Genomic DNA, 24,372 nt, shown 5'->3' on the forward strand with positions numbered 1-24,372 from the left:
CATGCGCTATCTTTTCTCTTGGTATCCCGTTGAGCAGTACTTGCGAGGTGGAGGTAGTGAGTATGGCTGTCACCCAGTCTCTCCATTTCTGCGGGAACCCATGATGTTGCATCATAGCTAAAAGGTAATCCCAACGCACCGAATCGAAGGCTTTGGTGATGTCAAGCTTGAAGAGAAGCATTGGCCGCCTTGTTCTATGGTATCTTCTTGCCAAATTTCTAACATAGAGGAAGTTGTCGTGGATGCTCCTGCCTTTGATGAAGGCGCTTTGATTGACTGTGACGAGGGTTCGCATGTGTAATCGTAATCACAAAGCCAAGGTTTTGGAGAGGGTCTTTGCTATACTGTGGATTAGGCTAATGGGCCTGTAGTCCGTCACCTCATCCGCGCCTTCCTTTTTTGGAATCAGGACGATGTTAGCTGAGTTCAGAAGGTTCATGTTCGCACATCTCAGATTATTAAGCGATTCGAAGACCGCCATAATGTCCCCCTTGATAATGTCCCAGCAAACTTTAAAGAAGTTCCCTGTGTAGCCATCTGGCCCTGGTGCCTTGTCAGCTGGCATCTCCTTGATTGCCCGATGAATCTCCTGTTCCGTGAAAGGATCGTCCAGATGCGAGAGGTCCGTCGTTGGGGCATGCAAGGCTTGCCAGTTAATATCGCATGTTCTCAGTTTTGGCCTACTCATCATCCTAGAAAAATGTTCGAAGATAACATCATCTTTGTCTTGGTGGCTCACCGCCCAGCCACCTTCACTGCGAAGTCTTTGGATGTAATTCTTTCTTCTTCGAGCATTGACTTTGAGGTGGAAAAATTTTGTATTTGCATCTCCCTCCTTGATGTGCATTACGCAGGAAGCTTGCCTCTTCCTTGCGAGTTCAAGCGTTGCCAAGCCAAGTAGGCGGCGTTTAAGTCCTGCTCTCAGCCGGTGCTCTAGCGTTGTGAGCTCTCTTTGCTCCTGTGCGGAGTCTAGCCGCTAGATGACGTCAAGCACCATGTGGAATTGGATTTTCGCCTCAGTGCAGATTCCCCTAGACCACTCTCGCAGACTTTTTCCGGTAATTTGCAGCTTATGATTTAACCGATGCATGGGTTCTGTGTGAGTCATCTGCTTGCTCCAAGCCGCCGCAACAACGTCCTTGAATCCTGGTATCCTTGTCCAAAAATTCTCGAACTTGAAGGGACGTGGTTTCCGTGGTCCTGAAGTATTTTAAAGGAGTAGCGGACAGTGGTCAGAAGGGCCTGACGGTAGAGCATTTAGGATGTGCTGGGGGAAAGCTAGGTCCCAAGCCTCATTACAAAAGCATCGGTCCAGTTTCACCATGATCGGCCGTCGCCTCTCATTACTCCAAGTGAACTTTCTGTTCTGTAAGTGGATTTCTTTTAGCTCACAACGGTCAAGGGCTAAGCGGAAGTGGGTCATACGCGCAAGGTTAATGTTCCCATTGCTCTTGTCTCTAGCCCTGTAAATCATGTTGAAATCTCCCAGGAGCAGCCAGCTCTCTCCCGAGTTTGGCTTGAGTCTTCTTATATGCCGAAGGAAGGCATCTTTTAGCCGGTGCCTTGTAGGCCCATATACTCCGGTTAGCATGAAGGTAGTGTTTGATTGGATGACTGTGACATCTGCTGAGATAGAGAAGCGACCGACTCGGACGTTTTGCATATTTAATGTGTCACTGTCCCAAAGTAGCAGGATTCCTCCCTTTGTCCCTCTAGCTGGTTTGAAGTCGAAGCGATCCAGTTTGTATCCTCCTAGGAACCTGGCGAGTGAATCATCCATGTTTTGGAGTTTCGTTTCCTGAAAACATGCCATGTTGCATTTCGTGTCCAGCATGAGCTCATGCACCGTGTTGCACCGTGCAGCGGAATTCAACCCCCGCACATTCCAGTTAACTATTTGCAAGTTTTGTGACATTTGGAATGATGGTTGCCTCACTGATTCTGCTCGGCCCAAACAGCCAGAGTTTGGTCCAGCTTAAAAGGGCCCAACTTGCTAGAAGTGATGGCCATGTGGTTTCCCGGCCCAACCCACAAGGTCCATGGGGCACGGTGGCGCAGTACTCGTGTAAGTGCGAAGGTGGGCTTTGTGTTGGGCCGGTGGCATTAGAGGAGGAGTAGGAAGGCTTTTTTCCTTTTTCTAGCGGCCCATGCACTCTGTCGTCGTAGATTTTTTGGTGATGCACTCGGTCGTCGTCGTTTTGGCGATCGCTGAGGCCGTTGATGCCCTGAGTGCACTGCCTCGTTACCACGCTCTTTTCGTGATTCCGCGTCGTAGAAATCACAGTTGAAAATGAAGAATGTAGGAGGTTCAAATCAGGCTTATGCCCGTGCCGACATCGGCGATACATGCAACACAAATGAAGGAAGTCTCGATCGGCTGGAATGGGCGCACGCAGGCTGCCGAGAGTCCAGCTGCAAAAGAGTAGTCTGGCATGACGATACATGGAGATTGCAATCTCCAGCTTCCCCTTTTTGGTAGAAGCATCAAGCGATGATCTCCTCAATCTCCGCGGCAGCTTCATCCACCCCTTCTCCCACCATCTTGACAAGGGAGTCCGTGGGGTTGTCGTCGTCTTCAATGTCGATGCCGAACACCGCCGTGAGCGCCGCGATGGTGTGCTGCGGGAGCGGTCCCTCGAACATTGCGACATATTGAGCAAGCACCTCCTCCATCGAAGTGGCGTCGTCACCGCCAGGCAGCCATCCCATTCGCTTGAAGAGGACACGCTGGCATCGTTCCATCATTGGCAATGCCGGCTGCTTGGCGATGCGGGCACTCCGACGTTTGGCGCCAATGTTGTACTGCTTGCGGAGCTTGACGCGGCGGCCGACTGCCACCTTTCTTGTTGGCGGCGGCGTGGGGATGACTGCCATTGGTGGTGTTGCGAACAGGCTGTCTAGGGCGAGCTGTGCTGGCGTCACTGACGTCGTTGTTGTTGTCGTCGCACCGCTTGGCGTGTTCGTCGTGGCGGCCTCAGCCACGACGTTCTGTTCCGGCGACTGTAGGGCGAGAACGTATGCCTTGTTCGCAACAGGGAGGGCGAGCTGTGTCGGCGTCACTGACGTCATTGCTGTTCTCGTTACGCCTCTTGGCGTGTTCATCGCGGCGGCTTCAGCCACGATATTCTGGCCCGGCGACTGCAGGACGAGGGTGTCTGCCTTGTTCGCAGCAGGGAGATGCGCTGCCGTCCAACACAGCGATTGCGGGCTCAGCAACGGCTCCTCGGTCGCCGCCACCGCCGCCGCCACTTCCATTCTGGCAAGTGCTTCTTCAATCTCCTGCCGTGTGGTCTCCTGTAGGGAGACGTTTGCCGGCAGGTCACCCTTGATACGCGCGAAAACCCGACTCAGCGGGATTGGTTCTAGCAGGGACCAGGCTTCATCCCCTTCCCTCGCCGGTTCTTGAATCTTCTCCATCAGAGTGGTGGTCTGGTTGAACTCCTCAGCCGCCAGGTTGTCCTTCAAGACAGGGGAATGCATGGCTAGGAGAAATTGAAATTTGCTTACCATAGCGTCATTTTCCCTCTGGTGCGGCAATGTCAGCTCAGGTTCTGTAGGCTCGCCATCGCCTTCCACACCTCGGTTGCGCCACCCCCTGTAGCGGTTGCTGTTCTCCTTATCGCGTGGCCGCGGTGAGCGCGTACGCTCACAGCGATACTCCGCTTCTCCGTGCTTCCAATACTCGCGGCCACGCGCGAGGTCGCGGCGTCCACGGCCGTCGTTGTCGTCGTCGCCGTCGTGGTCCCGCCAGCGCTGGTTGTCGAAGAAGCTAGGCCGGATTTTAATCTATTTTCTAAAAAAAAAAGCCTCATAGTTTGGACAATTTTGAAAAGAACGGAACAACGAATATTCAATAACCATGCGCGAAGCTACCGAGGTAGACGAAGATGCGTTATGGCACTTAACGAGCATGCAGCTGTAGGGGCAATGAGTGCTATGGTCGACAAGTCGCCAAGCTAGATCGTGAGAATTAGCACTAAGCTATTTTGTTTTTTTTCCCTTTCATTGTTCCGATTGTTTTGCTCTGGTAAAGTAACTCCCCAAGCGTAATATAAAATATGCAAATCTTATCCATATTCAAAATAAAAGGAATTTCTCGTTCCTACAAGTTGTGGAGAGAAAACATAGAAAATTTTCCATCCACTCATAGGATTTGCTTGGCTAATGGGTTAGAGAAATAATTTCCTACCCACCAATCCTAACCATTCATTATCCCTCTCCCGTTCGAATCTACTGCAAGGATGAAGATTAAGTGCGCACGTAAAACGAGACAAGTCATTAGCACATGATTAATTGAGTTTTAATTGTGAAAATCTTAAAAAAAATGGATTTATTAGAGTTTTTATAGCAACTTTTATGTAGAAAGTTTTCGTACGAAATACACCGTTTAACAGTTTGAAAAGCGTGCTAACGGAAACCGAGAAAAAAAATCTGTATCTTAATCAGTCTAGAACGGGGCAGATTTAATCTTCACTCATTTCTCTATCCCAATCCCGCTTCTTTTATTTATTTCACTATCAAAACAAACCCAAACCTCTTGAAAAGTTTCCACGAATCGATATGTGCATGCGTTTCTATTTTTATTGGTTAAAATTTCTTCCAAACTAAACAAGCCCTTCGTAATAATAGGGAAAAAAAAAGAAAATCGACGGTGAGTTAGGTTTTCTTCAGACTTTTCACCGAAATCCAGCTGGCATCAAACGGCAGAAATCCGACACGGCGACACGCAGCACCCTGCCAGGTCGGAAACAGGAGCGAAAGATCATTCGTGCCGGCATAAAATTCCAAAGTCTTCTTTTCCTCCTCCTCCTCCAGCTTGCGGTCGTCGGCAACCCACGACCACGAGCTCGCCCGCGAGTGGCGACAAGCGCCGCGTCGGCGTCGCGCCAATCCGGCCACCCTGGGGCTGACGCGACTCGACGCGACGGCAGATATACACGGCAATCCGATCCGATCCAATCCAAGCGGCGTCGTGTTTTCTCTCTCGCTGCTGGCCGGCTGCCGCCGCGGCGATCAGAGAGAGAGAGAGAGAGAGAGAGAGAGAGGAGGGGGCGAAACGTGTGGCGCACAGCCGGCGGTGGCGACCGGAGGATGCCGGCCGGCGACCGATCGATCGACGAGGAATGGGTGACCACAACTGGCCTGTAGATAAATCAATCGATCGATCTGCTCCTCCTTTTTGGCACTTCAAGCTTTCAAACCCTACGTGTGTGGAGTCAAAATCCCAAGATTTGGTTTTTGGTGTGCATTTGATGTCAGGTTCTTTTCAAACAAAGAAGAAAAAAAAGATCCTTGTATTTGGAGTTGAAGGTGTACTCCCTCCTTCCAAAAAAGCCAATCTAGTAGAACCCCTTCTAATCTATCCAGATTCATAATAGTAGGAGGGGTCTTAGGTTAGCATTTTTGTTGGGACGGAGAGAGTAATGTACTTGTAACTTCTACTGTTTGACTTCGATCGGGCTAGCATCGGTGGGAAGAATGAAGTCATAAACTCGATGCATCTCAAGTTTAAACTGTAGCACGGTTTATACTAGCATGATAGAACAATCTTCCAACCAGCATGATAGAACAATTCTTCCCATGTGCAATCAAACGTGTTGTAACACGTGCAATCAAATGTTTTGTAAAAGTCAAGAAAAAGAAAATGACAATAGGTAATAGTGTTGTTGGGTAAGAAAGTACAATATATATGTACTAAAGCACTGTGTTCCACCAGAAAGTTACGTCGATGTTTGTTAGGCCCCGTTTAGTCCCCAAAATTTTTTCTCAAAAACATCACATCGAATCTTTGGAGACATGCACAAAACATTAAATATAGATAAATGAAAAAACTAATTGCACAGTTAGGGATGAAATCGCGAGACAAATCTTTTGATCATAATTAGTCCATGATTAGCCATAAAGTGCTACAGTAACCCACATGTGCTAATGACGGATTAATTAGGCTCAAAAGATCCGTCTCGCGATTTCCAGACGAGTTATGAAAATATTTTTTTTCATTCGTGTCCGAAAAGCCCTTCCGACATCCGGTCAAACATCCGATGTGACACTCTAAATTTTTCTTTTCTCGAACTAAACAGGCCCTTAGTAATGCTTCTACGCTCTTTCAAAGTCGTACTCCCATAATATCATAAAATTCTACTGTTCAACACAATTTCATAATGGACATCACAGCTAGCATACCCACCCAAGTCCATATGAAAAAAGTCCACATTTTAAAGAAAAACGTCATTACCACTAGTTGTAGTTAATACTAATTCTCCCTTAAGTCACATCGTGTCAATTATTTCTAGTCTTTAAATAATTCATCAAGAGTGCAAATTATATCTCTTCTCCTGAAAGACACACCATACAACTTAAGTATTTATAACGTTTGAATAATTTATCAAAGTACAAAATATATAAGCACATGAAAGAAAATCATATAGTAAGAAAAAATTGCAACTAATATATACTAAGGATGCGTTCGTTCGGGTTAGGAACCCATCTCCTCCGCACGGAAAACGGAGTGGTCCATTAGCACGTGATTAAGTATTAGTTATTTTTTTTCAAAATTAGATCAATATGATTTTTTAAGTAACTTTCGTATATAAACATTTTGTAAAAAACACACCGTTTAGTAGTTTGAAAAGCGTGCGCATAGAATACGAAGGAGAGGAGTTGGGAACACAGAGCAAATAACACCTAATTTATCACACAATTCTCCCCGCAAAAAAATTATCACGTAATTCTCACGCACCAATACGCAGGGTACCCATCTAGTTAATATTGAATCCATAACGTTTCCACGTCTATTTTATTTTGGTTTGCAATAACAAGTTCTGTAGATGAGGCACACAAAGGTATGCACATTTCCATGATCTGTTTATGGTCTTCAGGCCACAGATGAATGAAGATTTGCTTTGTTCGGCAATTGGTAGAGGCAAGGCAACGGATGAACTGAGCGTTGTTCTCTGGCCACAAGAGTCGCTCTCTGTTTGGAGTGTCGACAGCCCAGAGATGCGGATAGGAACTCCAGATCAAATCTTGGTCGCCAAATAACAAGATCATTGCTTGTTATCCGTTTTTGTGCCTTTCCTTTTCTCCGCATGCAAAGTGCATGTCTTTTTTTTTTCTATCCTCGTATTTCCACAACGTTTAAAACACGTACAAACATAAGCACTCATAATACTTACACTCACCCTTATAAATTACGTATACTACCCTAACACTTCTGAAAAATTAGGTAAATATATTTTAAGAGACAGTTATCACCCTTAAATACACATGCACACCTACCCTCACCTACCCTAGCATCTTCAAGAAATTGAGTTAGTATAACTTAAGATTGAGAAAATCATCGTGAACGTCTCACTATCTACGAGTATATCAGCTACCACTAACAAAATAATTAATTAGTAATATTTGGGAGCATCCATGCCAAGTTTCCATCGTAAGAAATCAAAAGGAATTCAATCAGCTAAGTTTCCATTGTAAGAAATCCAAATGAATTCAATCAATTAAACTATGTTCATTTCATAGTGCTATATTCATTTCATAGTTTTCTATTAGTTGTAATTCAGTATAACACTAACGTCTACAATAGGTAGAAGAACTTGGTATATGATAGAATTAGCGAATCGAAATTCTTCTCTTTTGTTGATGGTTAGTATCAAGAATTTGAATATAGAGGTCGTGTTTTAATCCATTATCTTAAAAAAAAAGAGTTTTGATCAAGTATCACAGGGGAGACGTTAGCAGCCAAGAGACCGAAGTTGCTCATACACATATCACTGGCTAGATAGATAGCGTGAATACATTGGCTGAAACATTTCCTGTTGTCAAGAAACGATTCCAGCAACCCACATTTTCTAGCTAATAAGGTCACACCACCCATAAACAATCAAACAAATAAACCCCGTCATATTTCTAGTATTAACACCAACTTACAGGCATTCACTATCCACCACTACGACAAACTTTTTTCCTTACAGGTGCAGTAGGTTTCTCCAAAGCATCAGGAGAGTTGATAAACAGAACCAGAGGCCTGAATTACCCACTCCCACTGTGGACAGCAGGAGCAGTAGCTGCTATTGACAATTGAGGAGCAGAAGCCCCTCTCATTTGATGTACTGGGACATCCATTTGAAGCCTTCGCCGTAGCCCATCTTGCGGACGACGCTGCACATGAAGATCTCCAGAGGCCGCACGTTGGAGTCGGCTAGGTTCACGTTGCCCTTACCGGTGGTGAAGTTGCTCAGACCAAGGTAGTAGCGGAGTTCCTCCTCCGACGCGGCGTATGGGATGTCGATCTTGTTTCCCAGTATCAGGAAAGGCACGGTTGCTAGGGAATCGTCTGCAAGGAGGGCATCGAGTTCCTTCTTCGACTCCGCAAACCGTTCCTTGTCAGCGGCATCCACCAAGTAAACAACAGCATCGACCTACCAAACAAAACAGGAATTAAAAACAGCCAATACAGAAAGTTAAGTCACCAAATTCCAGGTGGATAGTCTAACAAGTAATGACTCCTCGAGTTACAAAATATGAAGAATCGAGTCTACTCCACTACAGGCCAAATGTGAATTTCGCAAAACAAGAAGCATTTTGCATCTCGCGATTGAGAACATGTAGTCATCGAATTAGGATTTCCTTTTCCCCACAGAATTGGTGGTCAGCTTGATGGTGCAACTTCCTTCTGGCCTATTGCAGGGCAGAATGGTTGAAACCACGTCAGTCATACAGACATTGGCTTGAAAAGATGCATTCCAAACATTTGGAGCAATTGTAGACAAAATGTGTTCCAGTAAATTATTCATGGGGGACATAAAGGCTTAAAATGAAGGTTCCCCAGCCCATTCTCACTAGTCCATGACTGCACTGCCAACATTCGATTTTCCCCATATCTTTGTTTCTCTGACAGCAAGATGCCAATGGTATAGAAATCATATTAAGAGCATCTCGTAACACCACAGTTAAAATGTTGGCACCCCATAACCACAGTTTCCTCATTTGTAAACTGCACCAGGAGACCCAAACAGGACTTAAAGCAAGAACTGAACTCTGGAAGATACTGTTGCCATCAATATCGTGACACGTGCATAATTTCCCTGCACCCTAAAGGTATCATAACACATACTAGTGGCCCCAGTAGTTAATCAGACTTGACTTTAAGAATCAATTTGCACAGATCTCAGTGCCAAAAGAGTCCATGAAGTGTTCGTCACGTATATACCTTGATAATTATACACTATAAATTGTGATCATACAACACATCAAGTTCATGATTGATATGACAATGTTACATATAGATATGGTTTCTCAAACTTGTTAAACATGCTTACAATACATGATAATAGCTAAGCTGGAAAAATTCCCAGCAGGGAATAAAAAAAAAAGGCAAATTGCCCATGTAAAACCAGAATGTGAATTAGTCCAGTTTTAGGAAAGATGAGTTTGCATGTAAAGAAAATCAGCATGTGAATTAGAAGTTTTAAGAAAGGGTGAGTTTGCATGTAAAGAAAATCGGCATGTGAATTAGAAATTTCAAGCAAGGACAGTACAAAGGACAAAATCATATATTAGATCAAGCCTTCTACATTTTCAGCTGGCAAGCCAGAATTGCCTACAGCCCAGTACATCTGGACAACCTTGCAGATATACCATTCAGACTTCCTACATTGCCAACATACCACAGAAAATTACAACCTTAGCCTGTTTACCAATATATTGATGTTCACCAGGAAAACAAAAGAGAGGAGGGGGAGTGTCTTGATTAATAGTGGTAAACAGGGCAACATGCGAACATCATAATATTTTGGTGGTATGTTGGTCAACATGGAAGCATGAGTCATACATTTGGGAAGTTCTCCAAACATAGTGGTACATGGACAATTCCAAATTTTCATTGTGAATACTTCCTTTTGGAGAAGAACGCTAACATAGTCAAAGACTGATCACTGATGCTAACAATCCATAGCCGGTGCAAATTTGTACTGTTGTTGAAACTTATGTTCTTTTCTTTAAGCCAGTCCACCCTTAGGCTTCATCTGGCCAGGCTCCTACATTTCTACATTTTTAGCGGAAATTGCAAGAGACCAGCATGTCTGGACAACCTTGCAGATATACCACTCAGACTTCCTAAATTTCCAACATACCACTGAAACTATAGCCAAAGCCTGTTTGCCCGAGATTCATGTAGAATAAGGCACTCATCGATGTCCTGATTCTTGCCAGAAAATACGAGGAAAAATTGCCTCAACAGCGGTAAACAGGCCAACACCCGTCCTTTGGTGGTATGTTGATCAACTGCGAAGCATGAGTAATATATTCGGAAAGTTCTCCAGGTATGCAGACAATCCCCCAAATTATTATGGTTCACATGCTTTCTTTGGAAAAAAGAACATGAGAATAATCAAGATCGGTATGAAGTTGTTCTATTTGTTGAAACTTGTGAACTGCTTGGTCTAACGTGTTTCTGCAGAAATTTGAAAGGCATTTTGTGGACTAGAGAGGAAGAAGTTTGAAACCTGAGAAAGTGACGCATTATCTTTTCAAAGAGGACTCTTAGAGGAAGATGGAAATCATGCTCCAAACTATTCAAGCACTAAAGTTCAAGATTGATATGACAGATATGGTTGGTCAAAATTGGTTAAACATACTTACCATCTATAATAGTAGCTAAGCCATGAAATACTCCCAGAAAGGAAACAAAATATGACAATTTGTGCAGATTAAGTAAAGGTCAACATAATGTACAGTACCCTTGATCGCAGCAATATACGCAAACTAATTCATTTGCCTTGTTGTTGGCACGAGGGAGCTTTCATAAAAAACTGGCATGTGAACTCAGCAAGCTTTAAGCACATATAGAGGACAAAATTATAGATAATTTCAAGACTTCAATTTTTTTAGCTGAGAAATTGCCTACAGACAAGTATGTTTGGACAACCTTGCAAATATACGATTCAGACTTCCTACATTGCCAACATACCACATAAAACTGCAACCCCAGACTGTTTACAGAGGATGATGTAGAGCAAGGCACTCCACACTTATTAATGTCCTGATGCTCAACAGACAAAATGGACTGGGAGAAGTGTCTTGATAGTGGTAAAGAGGCCAACATTGTAGCGTTTTGTGGTATATTGGTCAATGAGGAAGCATGAGGCATACATTTGGTAAGTTCTCTAAATATAGTGGTACATGGACAATTTCAAACTTTTGTTGTCAGTGCTTTCTTCGGGAAAAGAAGAACACAAGAACAATTAAAATTGGATAATAAACAACCCATAGTCGGTGTAAATTTGTTCTGTTTGTTAAACCCTTATATGCTTTGTTTGGCAAGGCTCTGACTTTTTTAGTGGAAATTGACTATCGACCAGTATGTCTGGACAACCTTGCAGATATATCACTCAGACTTCCTACATTGCCAACATACCACCGAAAACTGCAGTTCAGCCTGTGTACAGCGTTATTAGCAGTGGTAACCAGGCTTCATAGTCTTTGGTGGTATGTTGGTCAACTAGGAAGCATCAATCATACATTTGGAAAGCTCTCCAAACACAGCGGAACATGAGCAATTCACTTTTTTTTTATAGTGAACATGCCTTTTTTGTTTTGAAAAAGAACAAGAGAACAATAATTAAAAAAAAAACTGATGCTAATACATATTTTGTGTAGCAAACGAACAGTTCATCATCCTTTTTTTAAGTCATAACACAAGCACTAATAAGCAAAAAGCTAGATTTTTTTAGCATCATTTTGGTTTTTATGGACTAGAGTTATTACACTACCCTCAAATTTGCAGGTCTTCATAAACTGCAAAAATCAAAAGGCCAGCTTATACGCAGAAGGTAATAAGACTAAGCTGAAACAAACAGGCCAAGTTTACCGAAAAAAGTACTATGTGCAACCTTTTGTCCAGCTTGTATGTTCACAAGACAACCCATTGAAAACTTTCGATGGCATAGAACCAATTTTTCCTTATTATAACTAATCTGAATGCTGGAGCTCATGGCTAAATTGAGTACAAGCACCAGCAACACATCCAATTGCTCAATCAGGGGATTTTTTTTCCTCTGCAAGATCCAAAAAGAGCAATCGGTACTGAATTAAACCACCAAATCCCTGCCCATGAAGTGAGCAAGACGACCGATTCTTCATCTACTCATATGCATCATGTCTAATCCCCGATACCCTCATGCCTAAAACCCTAGTTCGTTCCAATCAAACAAGCGCTGCTTCCCATCCGTCGCACAAGGAACAAATCTAACAGCAAGTAACAAAGATATAGGAGCAGTAGAATTAGAACTGAAGGTAAACCTTGGCGTAGTAGTCCTTCCAGACGCGGCGGGCGATCTGGTGGCCGCCGAGGTCGAAGGCCTTGAACTTGATCTTGCCGATGCTCAGCTCCTCCGACGTCGGGTACTGCGTCGGCTGGTGCTGCACGAGCCGCTGCACCCAAATCCCAACACAAATCAGAACCAACCAAATCAGTACAAATCTCGATCGATCGATCGATCCGGGCGACCTACCTCGTCCTTGAGCATGTGGAGGAGGGTGGTCTTGCCGGCGTTGTCGAGGCCGAGGAAGAGGATCTTGGCCTCCTTCTGCCACAGCCCCAGCGAGGCCAGCACCCCGTAGAACCAGTCCACCAGGAACATCTCCGGCGATCCCCCTCCCCGCACAGATCGGTCGCCGCCGCCGCCTCGCCGCCTCGGCCTCTCCGCCTCGGGTGTTTTGGTTTGGAGAGAAATTGCGTTTCGCTTCGTGTGGGGGTTGGGCTGGGGTGGGGGTGGGGTTCTAGATTCTTCCGTGGCGTGGCGTCTGCTTGCTTCTAGAACAGCCTCTTTGCTTGCATCGCTTTAACACTAATACTAATACTAGTACTAGTACTACTAATCTATGGTGGAGTTGGTTCTATGGGCTTCCGGGGCGGCAGCTCTGCGGCAGCCGTTAGCGTGCACAGGGCACTAATCGTTAAGAGCAAGTTTAATAGGACAAACTGGTGGCTCCAAATTATTTACAGTTAATTTAATAGTTCAATTCATATAATAGTTACCTATAAACATATACTCCCTTTGTATTTTAATGTATGACGCCGTTGACTTTTTAATAAACGTTTGACCTTTCGTTTTATTAAAAAAAATTTATGTAATTATCATTTATTTTTATTGTGACTTGATTTATCATCAAATGTTCTTTAAGCATGACATAAGTATTTTTGTATTTGCATAAAAAATTTGAATAAGACGAATGGTTAAACGTTGGTTAAAAAGTCAACGGCGTCATACATTAAAATACGGAGGGAGTATTACATAATTAATATATGGTCACACCTGTCATACACATATACATTTTAGAGTCTGTGCTACAGCTGACTACAAATCTGTAACTTGCTGCTCTTTTCTATCTTGTTTTATCTCCTTTAAATATGTTTATAGCTAGCTTATATCTACTGTTGCACCGGCTCTAAGAGCAGGTTTATTATAGCCAACTATCCAAATCAATTATAGTCAACTTAATAACCAATTCATACAATAGTTACCTATTAACATATAATACACTATTAATACCTATAAACCTATGTGTTGATGGTAGGTAAGAAGGTAGAAGTTAGTTTATTTTAGAATAAAATTCAAACTCTAAAAGTTGGTTTATTTTAGATCGAGAGTATAGTCGTTTTATTCGGTTTAGTTTTGGCTAAATAAACTAAACATTGCAACTCTAGATTTTCAAGTTTTGATTTAGTAAGCATGCTTCCTATATTGTTAAATATATATATATTTTATAAAAGTCAACTTTCTATAGAGAAATTTCTTTGAAAACCAATACTTTTTTTATAGTTTGTGATAGTTAATACTCCCTCCATTTCCGTTCCAGGTTAGAAGACGTTTTAACTTCGACCAAAGTCAAACTACTCTAAGTTTGACTAACTCTGTAGAAAAAAATAGTAATATTTACAACACCAGCATAGTTTTATTAAATATATAATTAAATAATTTTTCATAGTATATTTGTCTTCGGTTAAACATTTACTATTTTTTTTCTAAAAAATTAGTCAAACTTAGAGTAGTTTGACTTTGACCAAAGTCAAAACGTCTTATAATATAAAACGGAGGGAGTATTTGATTAATTAATACCCTACTAAATGTGCAACTGAAAAACTGACTACTACTGCTCCGAACACAGCCGATATACATAGGACCACTCATGAGAATGAGAAGTTTACGGTAGTACTCTTCCTTGCTAGTATAATATAATAACCTAATATTGAATATGATATATCTTATTTATATTCGTAACACTATGATGTGACATTCAATCATAAGTTATTATATTATAGAAAGAAATAAGATATGTCACATCCATAAGTTGTTCTATTATTTACTAACATTGTAACGAAAGGAGTAATAGTATGTGGACATCAGCAAGAGCCATGCTGAGCATGCATGCATTTGTGTATCCCAATTGTGTATTAAGATAGTACACCTCTTACAAGTTCAGTTCATGTAACTCTTTAAAATGAGCACAAGAAAGTTCCTCATGTAACGTCGACTCAGTTTACTCTTTAAAATGAGCACAAGAAAGTTCCTCGTTAGGTGACTCTGGCCGTCAAAATCTACAAGCAAATATGGTTTTTCAGCTGACAACGACTTCAGATGGTACATTAATGACATCTCATTGTGCCCATATAGGCAATTCAATAGCATAAATCATAAAATTCCCGTTGTTAGCACACAAACTTATTTTCTTTCAACGAACTTATGCAACAATTAGGTAGATGCTAGTATCTCTTTCTACCAAAAATCAGACGGCATTCAAGGCATCCGTCAATCACCGTCTTCCTTTTCATGTCCGAACCACCACAACAGTTGGGGAAAAAAAATGAACATGAAGGAAGGAAAAACTATGTATAGCTTGAAAAGCATCTAAGCAAAGATAACTACAGCATCCGACGTCCCAGTTATACTGAGAAAACCTAATTTTATGGACTATCCCTATTACAAGATAACCTTTTCATGACTAGGGCAAACATCCGACAAGTTACAAGCACACCTGATCTTACGATTCCATTTTTTTTCTGTTTGCTTTTCCAACAAATGCAACAATAGCCTAGTCACATCAACATACAAACAAGTCAATGTAAAAGATTAGAAAAGCTTTACAGTGAAGATCCAACCGGCATGCACATCTATCTTTGGATTTGGTCTGCAGCTGGGTTGCTAGTTGCTGATGATGTTGACGTCCTGCCATTGGGCACCCCGTTTTCCGTGGGAGGCGTCGTTCCCCACTTCCCTTCGGACTCCAAGGGTTCAATCACTTTAACAGATCCATCTGAAAGCCCAACCGCAAATTGATTCGACTCCTGTGGATGTGCAGCGACGACAAGAGGGTAGACCGATGGATTGCTGGTGCAGGGAAACATATATGTTTTTAGATGAAGCTCGATGGAGGAATAAATAGCAATAATACGCAACCTTCTAATGAGCGGGGTTTCAAATGTCAAAACTTGTCAACAAAAGTTTGGCATATAATGTTTATGTATTTCCCACTTGAAATTAGGTGTTTTTGATCATATTATATCTAGCTACTCTAGATAAGACTACCAATTCAGAGTATTTCAGGGCAACTAAGATTGCCATAAAACTTGGTAGAACAAAAATGCCAGTTAATCCTTCTTAAATTGACTAACAGGATCATGTAAAATCATAATCCTCATATCTCAAACTTCGATTAGTAGACTTATATGGCATTAGCTATTAGGATATCACACTGTTCCTAACAGAAAGGAGTCATGGCTCAAGGCATGGCAAAGGAGGGGTGGCACATGTTGAGCACGAATGCATGATGATTACAGGTCAAAGTGTTAGGATACTCGTACTACATTATATATTGTAGCAATATACATGGACAATCAGATACTGAAATTTAAAACTGTATCAGCACATCTAGTTCTCATATGGCCTTAGGTAAATTTCGTGCATATATCATACGTAAAGTAGTGAGTACCTGTTTATGGCTGCAGAAGATAAGTATGCTGGAGGTGCAATTCGGCATCTTAATCTCAAGTTCTCCACATCAAAAATTCCTATGTTACCATCGGTAAAGGCAGCAAAAACCAACTGGCTGTTGCGTGAGTATGATGCATGTGAAATGGGAGCTGACAAAGCGTCCTGAGGTATCCACTGAAACAAGAGAGATAAAAAGAGATTTTAGCAAACCAGAACAAAATTATTTGATCAATTATGAACGTAGGAATTCTATCCATTTTTGATACAGCATATATAGCTACCTGGTAGATTCTTTCCATTTTTGATGCATCATATATAGCTAGCTGAGTCTCATGTACTACTAACAAACGACTCCAGTCAGAGTTAAACTGGACCCAAGTATCCCCTGATGGAGTTTTCCCAGCTGGCATTTGAATAGCAACAGATTTTTTCTTTTCCCAAGTATCGGTGGCCCACACACAAAGCTGCAAAGTGGAAACAGAGTGACATTATTATTATCCAAGGGTTGAGTGGTTCTTTTGAGAAAGATAAATAAACTAGCAGCCATACTGATCCATCAACAGAATCAATGAATGTAAAGTGTAAAATAAAGTGTTTTGGCTATAGTAACCTGTGCATCAGCCCCTGAAGACACAAGTATTTGTAGGTTGTTTGAGAAGGCCAAACCAGTTATCCTCCTTTGATGCCCTTTCAATCTAGTTTTGACCTGGAAAGAAAATAAAGCTCAATATAAATGAATAGCAATGGCTCAATAAATTACAGTATGTGCAAATTTTATGTATGCAGTACCTCATCTACCCTGACATTGTATATATGGATGGTTGAATCTTCCATTCCAATTGCTATGATATTATTGTCTTGAGGGTGAAATGCTAAAAAGGTTGATGCTGGAGGTGGTGGCATGAATGTTGTCATCACCTGCATGAAGGAAGCATAATTAAAATTTCCTGAATTTTGAAGTATTTATCCAAAAAAGATATTGAGCATTTACCTTAAATGTCATCATGTTAAACAGTGAAACCTTCCCACCACATGCAGACATCACATAAGAATCATTCTTGGAGAGAGCAATGCATGGAACTGCATCCTCAGGATTGGTATCTGCTGTATCATTTTGCATGACAAGACCACTGTTTGGTTGCCAATGTTGTGGCACTACATTGGCTGTGGCCTGCTTAGCAGAATTGACAGAATTACACGCTGCCCTTGATTAGCCTAAACCCCAAAGAACAAAGAGAGAGTAATATACCTTCCCACTTGGATTTTGATCATTCCGAGCCCATTTCCACAGCCTTTGAATGGCATTGGAACCAAGTGCTAGCAAGCCAACACCAGAATTTGTGTACAGAAGTCTGACAACCTGTATATAAATGTTGTTAGCCTTCTGAACAATTACATGAAGAGAAGTGCAAACTACGCAAGAACAAGTTGGATCAAACCTTGCTGGCTTGGTCTGGAGTTTCTGGCATTGTAGCTACACGGCATTGCTGAGCATTTAGGACTTCCATCAGCTCCCAGGGTTTTGCTTTATCGGGCCTTTCTTCTGAAATTCTAGGCTTTATATCGATGCTTCTAGATGCTGGATCACCACCATTCTATTAAATCCATAATTAAGTCAGATTGTGTTTCAATTGCTAACAGTAAGGTAAGCAAAGAGGCATTAAACAGATGAAACTTTGGGAAATCTTTCATCTGTGGATTACCATACCATTATAGGAGATGGCTTTGCAGGAGAATTCCTGTCGATGTGATCCATCCGACCAATATTAGGAGAAATGCCCGCAACAACAGGAGCACCAGAGACCTGTAAATGCAATATTCAAGGTCATGGATTTTCTAAAACTAGACCCACAACAATAACAAGCAGCAAAGAGTGTGCAGGAACCTTCATAGAAGAAGCTTCATATTGCGATCTAAATGCTTCGAAAGGTCGGTTTCCAAATGCTCGTAAAGTTCTGAGTCCATCAGCATTTGCAAGTATCTTAAACCCATTGTCCACTGTAGTAACAGCAAGAAGATTGCCTTCTTTATTGAACCTCAACCGTGGAAGACCCTGATAGAATGTACACAGTTTTAGACTACCAAAAGAGAAAAAAATGTTTAACACAGTAGGGAACATAGACTAACCGGTAAGCCTCCGTCAGCTTCAGTAGAGCTAAGCATGGTTGTATTATCAACATCCCAGAACTTAATCTGATTATCTTCACCAGCAGCCAAAATGTGATTCTGAGCTGTGTCAAACTGCACCACACCAACACCAGCTGACTTTTTACGAAACCCAGAATATGTCCTCTTGATAGATCCTTCACTTTCATTCCACTCAACTAAATATGAATCTCCATCCTTACTTGTTCCACATGAGAACAACCTTCATATGAAAAACAAGTAAATTAGTACAACAACAATAACTAAAGACAACTTTCGGTACGAAAGTAATACCTCTGCTTACCTAGTTCCATCAGCGCTATAAAGCATAGTAGTACACCATTTTCCTGGAGCATCATAATCTACCCTGGATCCCATATGATCATAAAGCCATGCCTTAATTTTCCCGTCGAGGGAGGTTGAGAAGATAAACTGCAGGGAACATAAGAATAGCACATCAACACAAGAAATCGACATTAATAACATTAGACAGCCCCTTTTTTACTGAATGGACACATTAATAATCACGCATACTACCTCTGTTCAATCTTGAGAAGAAATTGTCTAGCTTATAAAATAAGCACCACAACTGGAAATATCATATTCTGTTCAGAAAACCCACCTGAATACTCTCTTTGTGGTGAGGGCAGATGGAATACACTGGTGCCTCATGCCCTTCAAATGAAAACAGTTTCTGTCCATGCATATCCCAGACCTACAAAAGAAAAGTGAAGTTGAAGGAGACCAAGGCTAGGGGGAAAATTGAAGACAACCATCCAAGAAGCATCTAATACCTTTATCAGCCTATCATCTCCACAAGTGACAACACAAAGTTGCTTATTTGGCCGGGAGAATGCTATGTCATTAACTGCTCCAGAATGAGCGTCAATCTGACATGATGAATAAAAGGGTTTAGTGACAGACTTGAACTAATAAAGTATTGTGATATTTATAAAACTGACATTTGGTCTATAACCTTATGATTAAGGACAGTTGGAAGTATTGCAGTACCTCTAGAACTTGCCGCGTCTCATTTGGTTGCTGATATGCATGCAGATGAATCAAATGTTTTGCAAATGCGACACCTGAAACCACAAAGGAAACCTAAGCAACAAATAAAGTGAAACACAATATTACTGACAGAATTATAAAATGGATACCAACCTATCAAGTCTCCATCAGGACTCCAGGTAACCCGGTTAATGGATATGGAAGACTCTTTAGCCACACTCTTTTCACGGGAGGTAAAATAAAGAGGCATATAAGATCAGAACTATAGATGTTTGTACTGGATCAACTATAAAAAGCAATAAAAAAATACCTGAAATTGTGGTGAACAAGCTTGAATGTCCCAAATTTTGAAGGGCTTTGAAAACAGTCTCTCACGCATACCAACCTCCCAAAGTGTAATTTCACCATTGGTAGATCCAACTGATAAAGTAATAAGCGTGATAAGAAAATGATATATCGTTTGGCTAAGTTGTATTCAATCATTCATGCTTAACGAATCAGACTTCTGTACTTACTATTGCACATATTTTTTAAATAGATTTTAATAACATAAAGAGCTTGATTGTACCTAGTAATAGTGTATGCCGAGTTGGATGAAAATCCATGCTGGTTACACTAGATCCCTGTGACAATGTACAAGCTACTGTCCTGGGAAGATCCTCCACTGACCATAAAGGTTGGGGAATTGGTGCAGGATAGGTGGCCTGAACATAAGCGTAGATGACTTTGAATAATTGATAGAAAATGCACCAGCCATATATCTTCTATGCAAATGCAACATTACCTCATCAACACCATGTCCACTTGGCCTCAATCGCTTCATTAGTTGCTCAGATTCTGCACTTTGATAGTCTGTTATAGTTGGTCGTTTCATGATTGGGACAGCTGAGGAAATAGTACGATAAGTTGTATGTCATGAGAACGTGACAAAAGAAAACAACATATCAGAACATGCAAAGCAGAAATAATAAATGTTCATGTACATTTATGTTGCCAAAGAGAATTAGGCTGTCTTAGAGGTGTTAGATGTACTTCAAGCTAGAAGGATTAAGCAAAACATCAAAGAACCAAAGAACCGCATTGCTGAATAGTTGATGCCTGTAACTGTATTCTATGGGCCAACAGTATTACTTCCTCCGTTTCATAATGTAAGACTTTCTAGCATTGCCCACATTCATATAGATTCATTTACATCTATATGAATGTGTGTGATGCTAGAAAGTCTTACATTATGAAACTGAGGGGGTATCTAGTATATGTCCCAACTCACCTTTTCTTATTTAGCAGTTTTAAACTTATTTTCTTTATTAAAAAAAATGAGAAAACATGTCAAATTCATATGGAAAATAACCATTAAGTCAGACATGTGAAATCAGAACGCAATGATCACTAGTGCAATGAATTAGAAAATATTAGTATCAGAGAAATAGCAATACCTAGTGTGAATAAAGAAGTTGTACAGTAGGAAATATTGCAGATTTAGGTCAGAATAATATAATAAAAGAACAGTAAAAACGCTCACATTATCAATTAGCAAATATCAACAGAAAAGTATCATCTTACCTTGATTTGGCGGAACAGGTAGTGATGATGCCGCCACAACAGCAGATGGAACAGATGATGTAGCAGCAGCAGCATTTGCCATCCAACCCGCTAAAGATGGACCAGCAGGAGGAGGTTGAAATGGCTGCATTAATGGATATAGTGAGTAAAAGTGAAAAGAGGCATTCATAAAATCATGCAAAGAAGAAATGGTAAATCTCAAACATACAGTATGAGCTGTAAGTGGTGGGTATGTGCCACCGGCCTTTGGAACCGCTGCCAGTGGTACAGAAACTGGTGAAGCACGAGCTCCATTTGGCGGAGTGCAGGTATGATCAGTGAACAAAGTCTTGATATCTGGATTTGGCCGAGGATTCTTACAAAGCTGATGCTGCCAGTTCAAGCTGCAAATGTCGTCATAGAATTATGAACTCACATATAACAGAAAATCACAGTGAACACGCAAACAGGTCATATAATGTAACAAATAGCAATAGTATATTGTCTTCCCAAACCTTTGGTTGATTAAAGTCCGAAGGCGTGATGCCTTGAGAGTTGGGAAAACAAGCTTTTCCCGGAAAAGGGGGTTCGCTTCAATAAGTTTTTTGAGCTCAATCAGCATTATACTGCGAGCAGATTTGGTATCCCCGTACTTAGACAGCTGTTCATTTTCCCTGCAAGAAAACAACAGATAGTTGATAATTTGACAGTTTTATGGCAATAGAAAGCTAAGAACATGATAGTATGAGGCACAGTAGGTTGATTAAAAAAGGCATGGGAAGTGCTGTTAAAAGCAGAACAAGTAATTCCACAATTTTTGTTAATTCAAAGGCAATTAACAAAGTAGTGGCAGTAAACTCTTACTAGAAGCTCTTTCCAAAAGGAAAATGTATTCACTCATAACTTAAAACTCCAAAATGCCTAACTCAAAGTAACTACAACTCGACTATCAGAGCAGGTTTGTGTAGCTTCTGTACTGGAGGACGCACTCAACTACACATTCAATTTCATGCTCTATCAAAAAAAAAAGGAAAAAGAAGAACCCATGCCCTACTTTAGTTCTCCGTGATGGCAAACTTATTGCAAGTCACAGCTGCACCAAGTGGAAACTTAAAATGCTCATGAAGTATATCGCTCTAAGGAAATGCTTTCATGTCCTGATCAGCGGTGTGAAGATATGAATGATCCATGAGCACAACTAAACCACCATTACCTGGTAAGTGGTAACTAAAAAAATCAATTCAAGAAACATCAACAGCTCATTGTCTCTGTCAACACATTATACATTTCTTTGGTGTCATTGTTCAGATAAAGGAATAATCTAAAGAACCCTAATAATGCAAAATTCAACTAGCAAGCCTATCAACACACTCGCACAACAGTCAACAGAAAATACAAGGCAAGATGAAGTAAGAACCTGAAATTCTCAAGAGTTAGAAGCTGTGTTATCTCTTTATATAACTCCTCGTTGAATGTCGAGAAGACTTTAAGATCTTTAACAAGAATATCTACTGCCTTTGCTCTATCATGCCTGTTACAAAAAATATATATAAATGAATATGAAAATTAGTAGAAGTTATATCTCACCCAGTGCCAAAAGGATGGAACACAAGTCCTTTTTTTGGTTGAAATGGGAACTTTCCCTTCAGATATGAAATTATACCTGTCAAGTGCTTCCAAATACTTCTGCTTTCTGATCTCAAAGAATATCTTCATAGAATACCTATTGTCATCCACCTTGGTGAAACCTGAAAGATATTTCTCCACTTCATCCCACTCCCCAGCATGGACCTTCTCTTCAAAGTACTTCATGTTGAAGAAGAATCCTGACTCTTGCTCAAGCCTAAAACAGAATGTACCATATTAGGAAATTACACCTTGCTAGACCAAATGTACCATTGAATCCAACATAATAGTCGTGACAAGGAAATAGAACATTAGTTGAAGGATTTTTTTCCCCATCTTTTCGTAGAGTGAGCAGTAAACGAGTGACAGCAGAGCTCAATTGCAATGACGGAGACCTTCGGGTGTCAAGCTGGACACTCTAATTCGGACTAACCTACCGTATGCCACTATAAAGTCTACAATGTAAAAATTTGAGCAGAAACGACAGAAAGTACAGAACATAAGTTCAGACAAGTTCAACAACAGCTTTGTAAGTTATAATTGCCCGACTGCTTGCTTAAAATTTGGTTATATTTTCCTAAATAATTCTCAATTATTTCGACGGTGTTGATGCAATCCAGAGAAATGACATCTACAATTACTGGCTCAGTCGACACAGCACAAGTGATTATAATGACAAAACCAATCACCGAATTAATCACATTGAATCTAGAGATTCAATTGTTCAGACGAATTTAAGCAGCCGACAGAGAATAGGATTCGGGATAAAAAAAAACAGACAAGTTTTTTTTTCCCGAACAAGGCAAAGCTAAAAAAAAAAGAGGCGCATGTGAGCTCGAAATTTCAAATCTCCCCCTCAACTATCCCAATAAAATAAAAATACCATGACCAGAGCCCCTCCCCCAAAAATTGATATTGACCAAATTGATAAAATACTAACAACCATCCTGGAGAAAACCACGAGGAAAAAAACTTTGACCAAACCAGCCAAAAAAAACTTCGGAAAAAATTTCCTTGCATATTAACAGATCAAACAGAGCGAAATTTTTTTTCCGATGGAACTCAAAGCCCAAAACTAAAAAAAAAAAAATCTGGAGACGCATCACGCAAAAAAAAATCATAGATAAAAAAAACACGCACAAACACTCGCGAAACAAATCCCAAAAAAAGCAGAGTCGCCTGCGCCCAACCAACCTCCCACCGAATCACCCAAAAAAAAACAGAGCCCACGGTCCAACCCAACCGGCGAACGAAGAAACCAGCGAGAGAGGCAGGGGAGGGAGAAAGGCTACGCACTTGTGCACGGTCTCCTTGAACTTCTCCTCGTCGAGGAACTGGAGGATGAGGAACACGAGCTCCCGGCTGAGCGACGACATGGCGCCGCCCCCCCGCCGCCGCTGAAACCCCCCTCCCGGCTCCGATCTGCCGCGGGCGCCTTCACCGCTTCACCCCGCCGAATTCTAGGGTTTCCCCGTCGCCGCCGCCGCCTCCCCTCGTGATGAGAGAGAGAGAGAGAGACGGAGATGTGGAAGGAGGAGGAGGTCGCGAGAGAAAGAAAGAGAGAGAGAGGAGAGGAGAGAGAAACTTTAGTCTCGCTTTCTTCGATGCGTTGCAGACCTCTCGCCCTTTTCTCTCTCCCCACGCCACCCCCACTTGCTTATCTACGATAAGGACGTCGGCTTATGTATAAGCGGATGCGCTTATCGATACGACAACTTGCCTATGCGATACGCGCGGAGCGGCGGAATCGAAGGGGGCGGGATTAAATCGGGTGGATATTCGTGAGCTGGCGTCCGGTCGTGAGTGCGACGTGCGGGCAGCGGCCCACGAGAGGGAGAGAGAGAGAGAGAGAAGCGCGCGGACTTTTTCTCGCGTCTCCGCGAGATGACGCGGTACGAGATTACAGCGGGGCGAGACGAGATGAGATGAGACGAGACGGTGAAGTTGCGGGAGAGGAGCTGTCGCTTCGGTTGCTGGTTTTCTTTTTCTCGGATCGGCGGCGGCTACTGCTGCTGCTGCTGCTCGGATGGATCTCGTGGAAGCAGTACTAGCACCG

The 24,372-nt window shown here is 41.8% G+C and overlaps 2 protein-coding genes across 3 annotated transcripts; both read right to left on the minus strand.

Annotated features, from left to right (window-relative positions):
• Window positions 1–7,733: 7,733 nt before the first annotated feature.
• On the minus strand, window positions 7,734–12,812 carry LOC127781236 (GTP-binding protein SAR1A-like). Its single transcript, XM_052308170.1, has 3 exons — window positions 12,513–12,812; window positions 12,301–12,432; window positions 7,734–8,420 (listed from the first exon to the last, which is right to left on the minus strand). The coding sequence occupies exons 1-3, from the start codon at window positions 12,639–12,641 to the stop codon at window positions 8,100–8,102; spliced, it is 582 nt and encodes a 193-aa protein (XP_052164130.1). The 5' UTR covers window positions 12,642–12,812; the 3' UTR covers window positions 7,734–8,099.
• Window positions 12,813–14,872: 2,060 nt separating this feature from the next.
• Window positions 14,873–23,899, minus strand: LOC127760417 (protein TPR1). 2 transcript variants are annotated; one of them, XM_052284670.1, is made up of 25 exons: window positions 23,613–23,899; window positions 22,354–22,533; window positions 22,108–22,221; window positions 21,206–21,364; window positions 20,920–21,094; window positions 20,712–20,835; window positions 19,933–19,985; window positions 19,717–19,852; window positions 19,459–19,568; window positions 19,302–19,368; window positions 19,149–19,222; window positions 18,932–19,027; window positions 18,760–18,852; window positions 18,442–18,569; window positions 18,120–18,360; window positions 17,878–18,045; window positions 17,701–17,796; window positions 17,432–17,587; window positions 17,242–17,352; window positions 16,984–17,163; window positions 16,782–16,910; window positions 16,603–16,698; window positions 16,274–16,456; window positions 15,991–16,166; window positions 14,873–15,389 (listed from the first exon to the last, which is right to left on the minus strand). In XM_052284670.1, exons 1-25 carry the CDS (start codon window positions 23,690–23,692, stop codon window positions 15,173–15,175), a joined length of 3,342 nt encoding a protein of 1,113 aa, XP_052140630.1. In that variant the 5' UTR covers window positions 23,693–23,899; the 3' UTR covers window positions 14,873–15,172. The 2 variants fall into 2 exon arrangements, with proteins under 2 accessions (XP_052140630.1, XP_052140629.1); XM_052284669.1 differs by having other exon boundaries at window positions 19,933–20,033; window positions 23,613–23,898.
• Window positions 23,900–24,372: the final 473 nt, after the last annotated feature.

This window comes from Oryza glaberrima, chromosome 1, assembly GCF_000147395.1.
Source record: "Oryza glaberrima chromosome 1, OglaRS2, whole genome shotgun sequence".
NCBI lineage: Eukaryota > Viridiplantae > Streptophyta > Magnoliopsida > Poales > Poaceae > Oryza > Oryza glaberrima.

Coding starts and splice junctions, on each gene's coding strand:
- LOC127781236 (XM_052308170.1), bottom strand. CDS start 12,641: ATGTTCCTGGTGGACTGGTTCTACGGGGTGCTGGCCTCGCTGGGGCTG. Junction 12,433..12,512: donor TCCACATGCTCAAGGACGAG/GTAGGTCGCCCG, acceptor ATTTGGGTGCAG/CGGCTCGTGCAGCACCAGCC. Junction 8,421..12,300: donor GGAAGGACTACTACGCCAAG/GTTTACCTTCAG, acceptor TTTGTTTGGTAG/GTCGATGCTGTTGTTTACTT.
- LOC127760417 (XM_052284669.1), bottom strand. CDS start 23,692: ATGTCGTCGCTCAGCCGGGAGCTCGTGTTCCTCATCCTCCAGTTCCTC. Junction 18,570..18,759: donor ACCACAAAGAGAGTATTCAG/GTGGGTTTTCTG, acceptor TGTTCCCTGCAG/TTTATCTTCTCAACCTCCCT. Junction 16,167..16,273: donor AAATGGAAAGAATCTACCAG/GTAGCTATATAT, acceptor CTCTTGTTTCAG/TGGATACCTCAGGACGCTTT.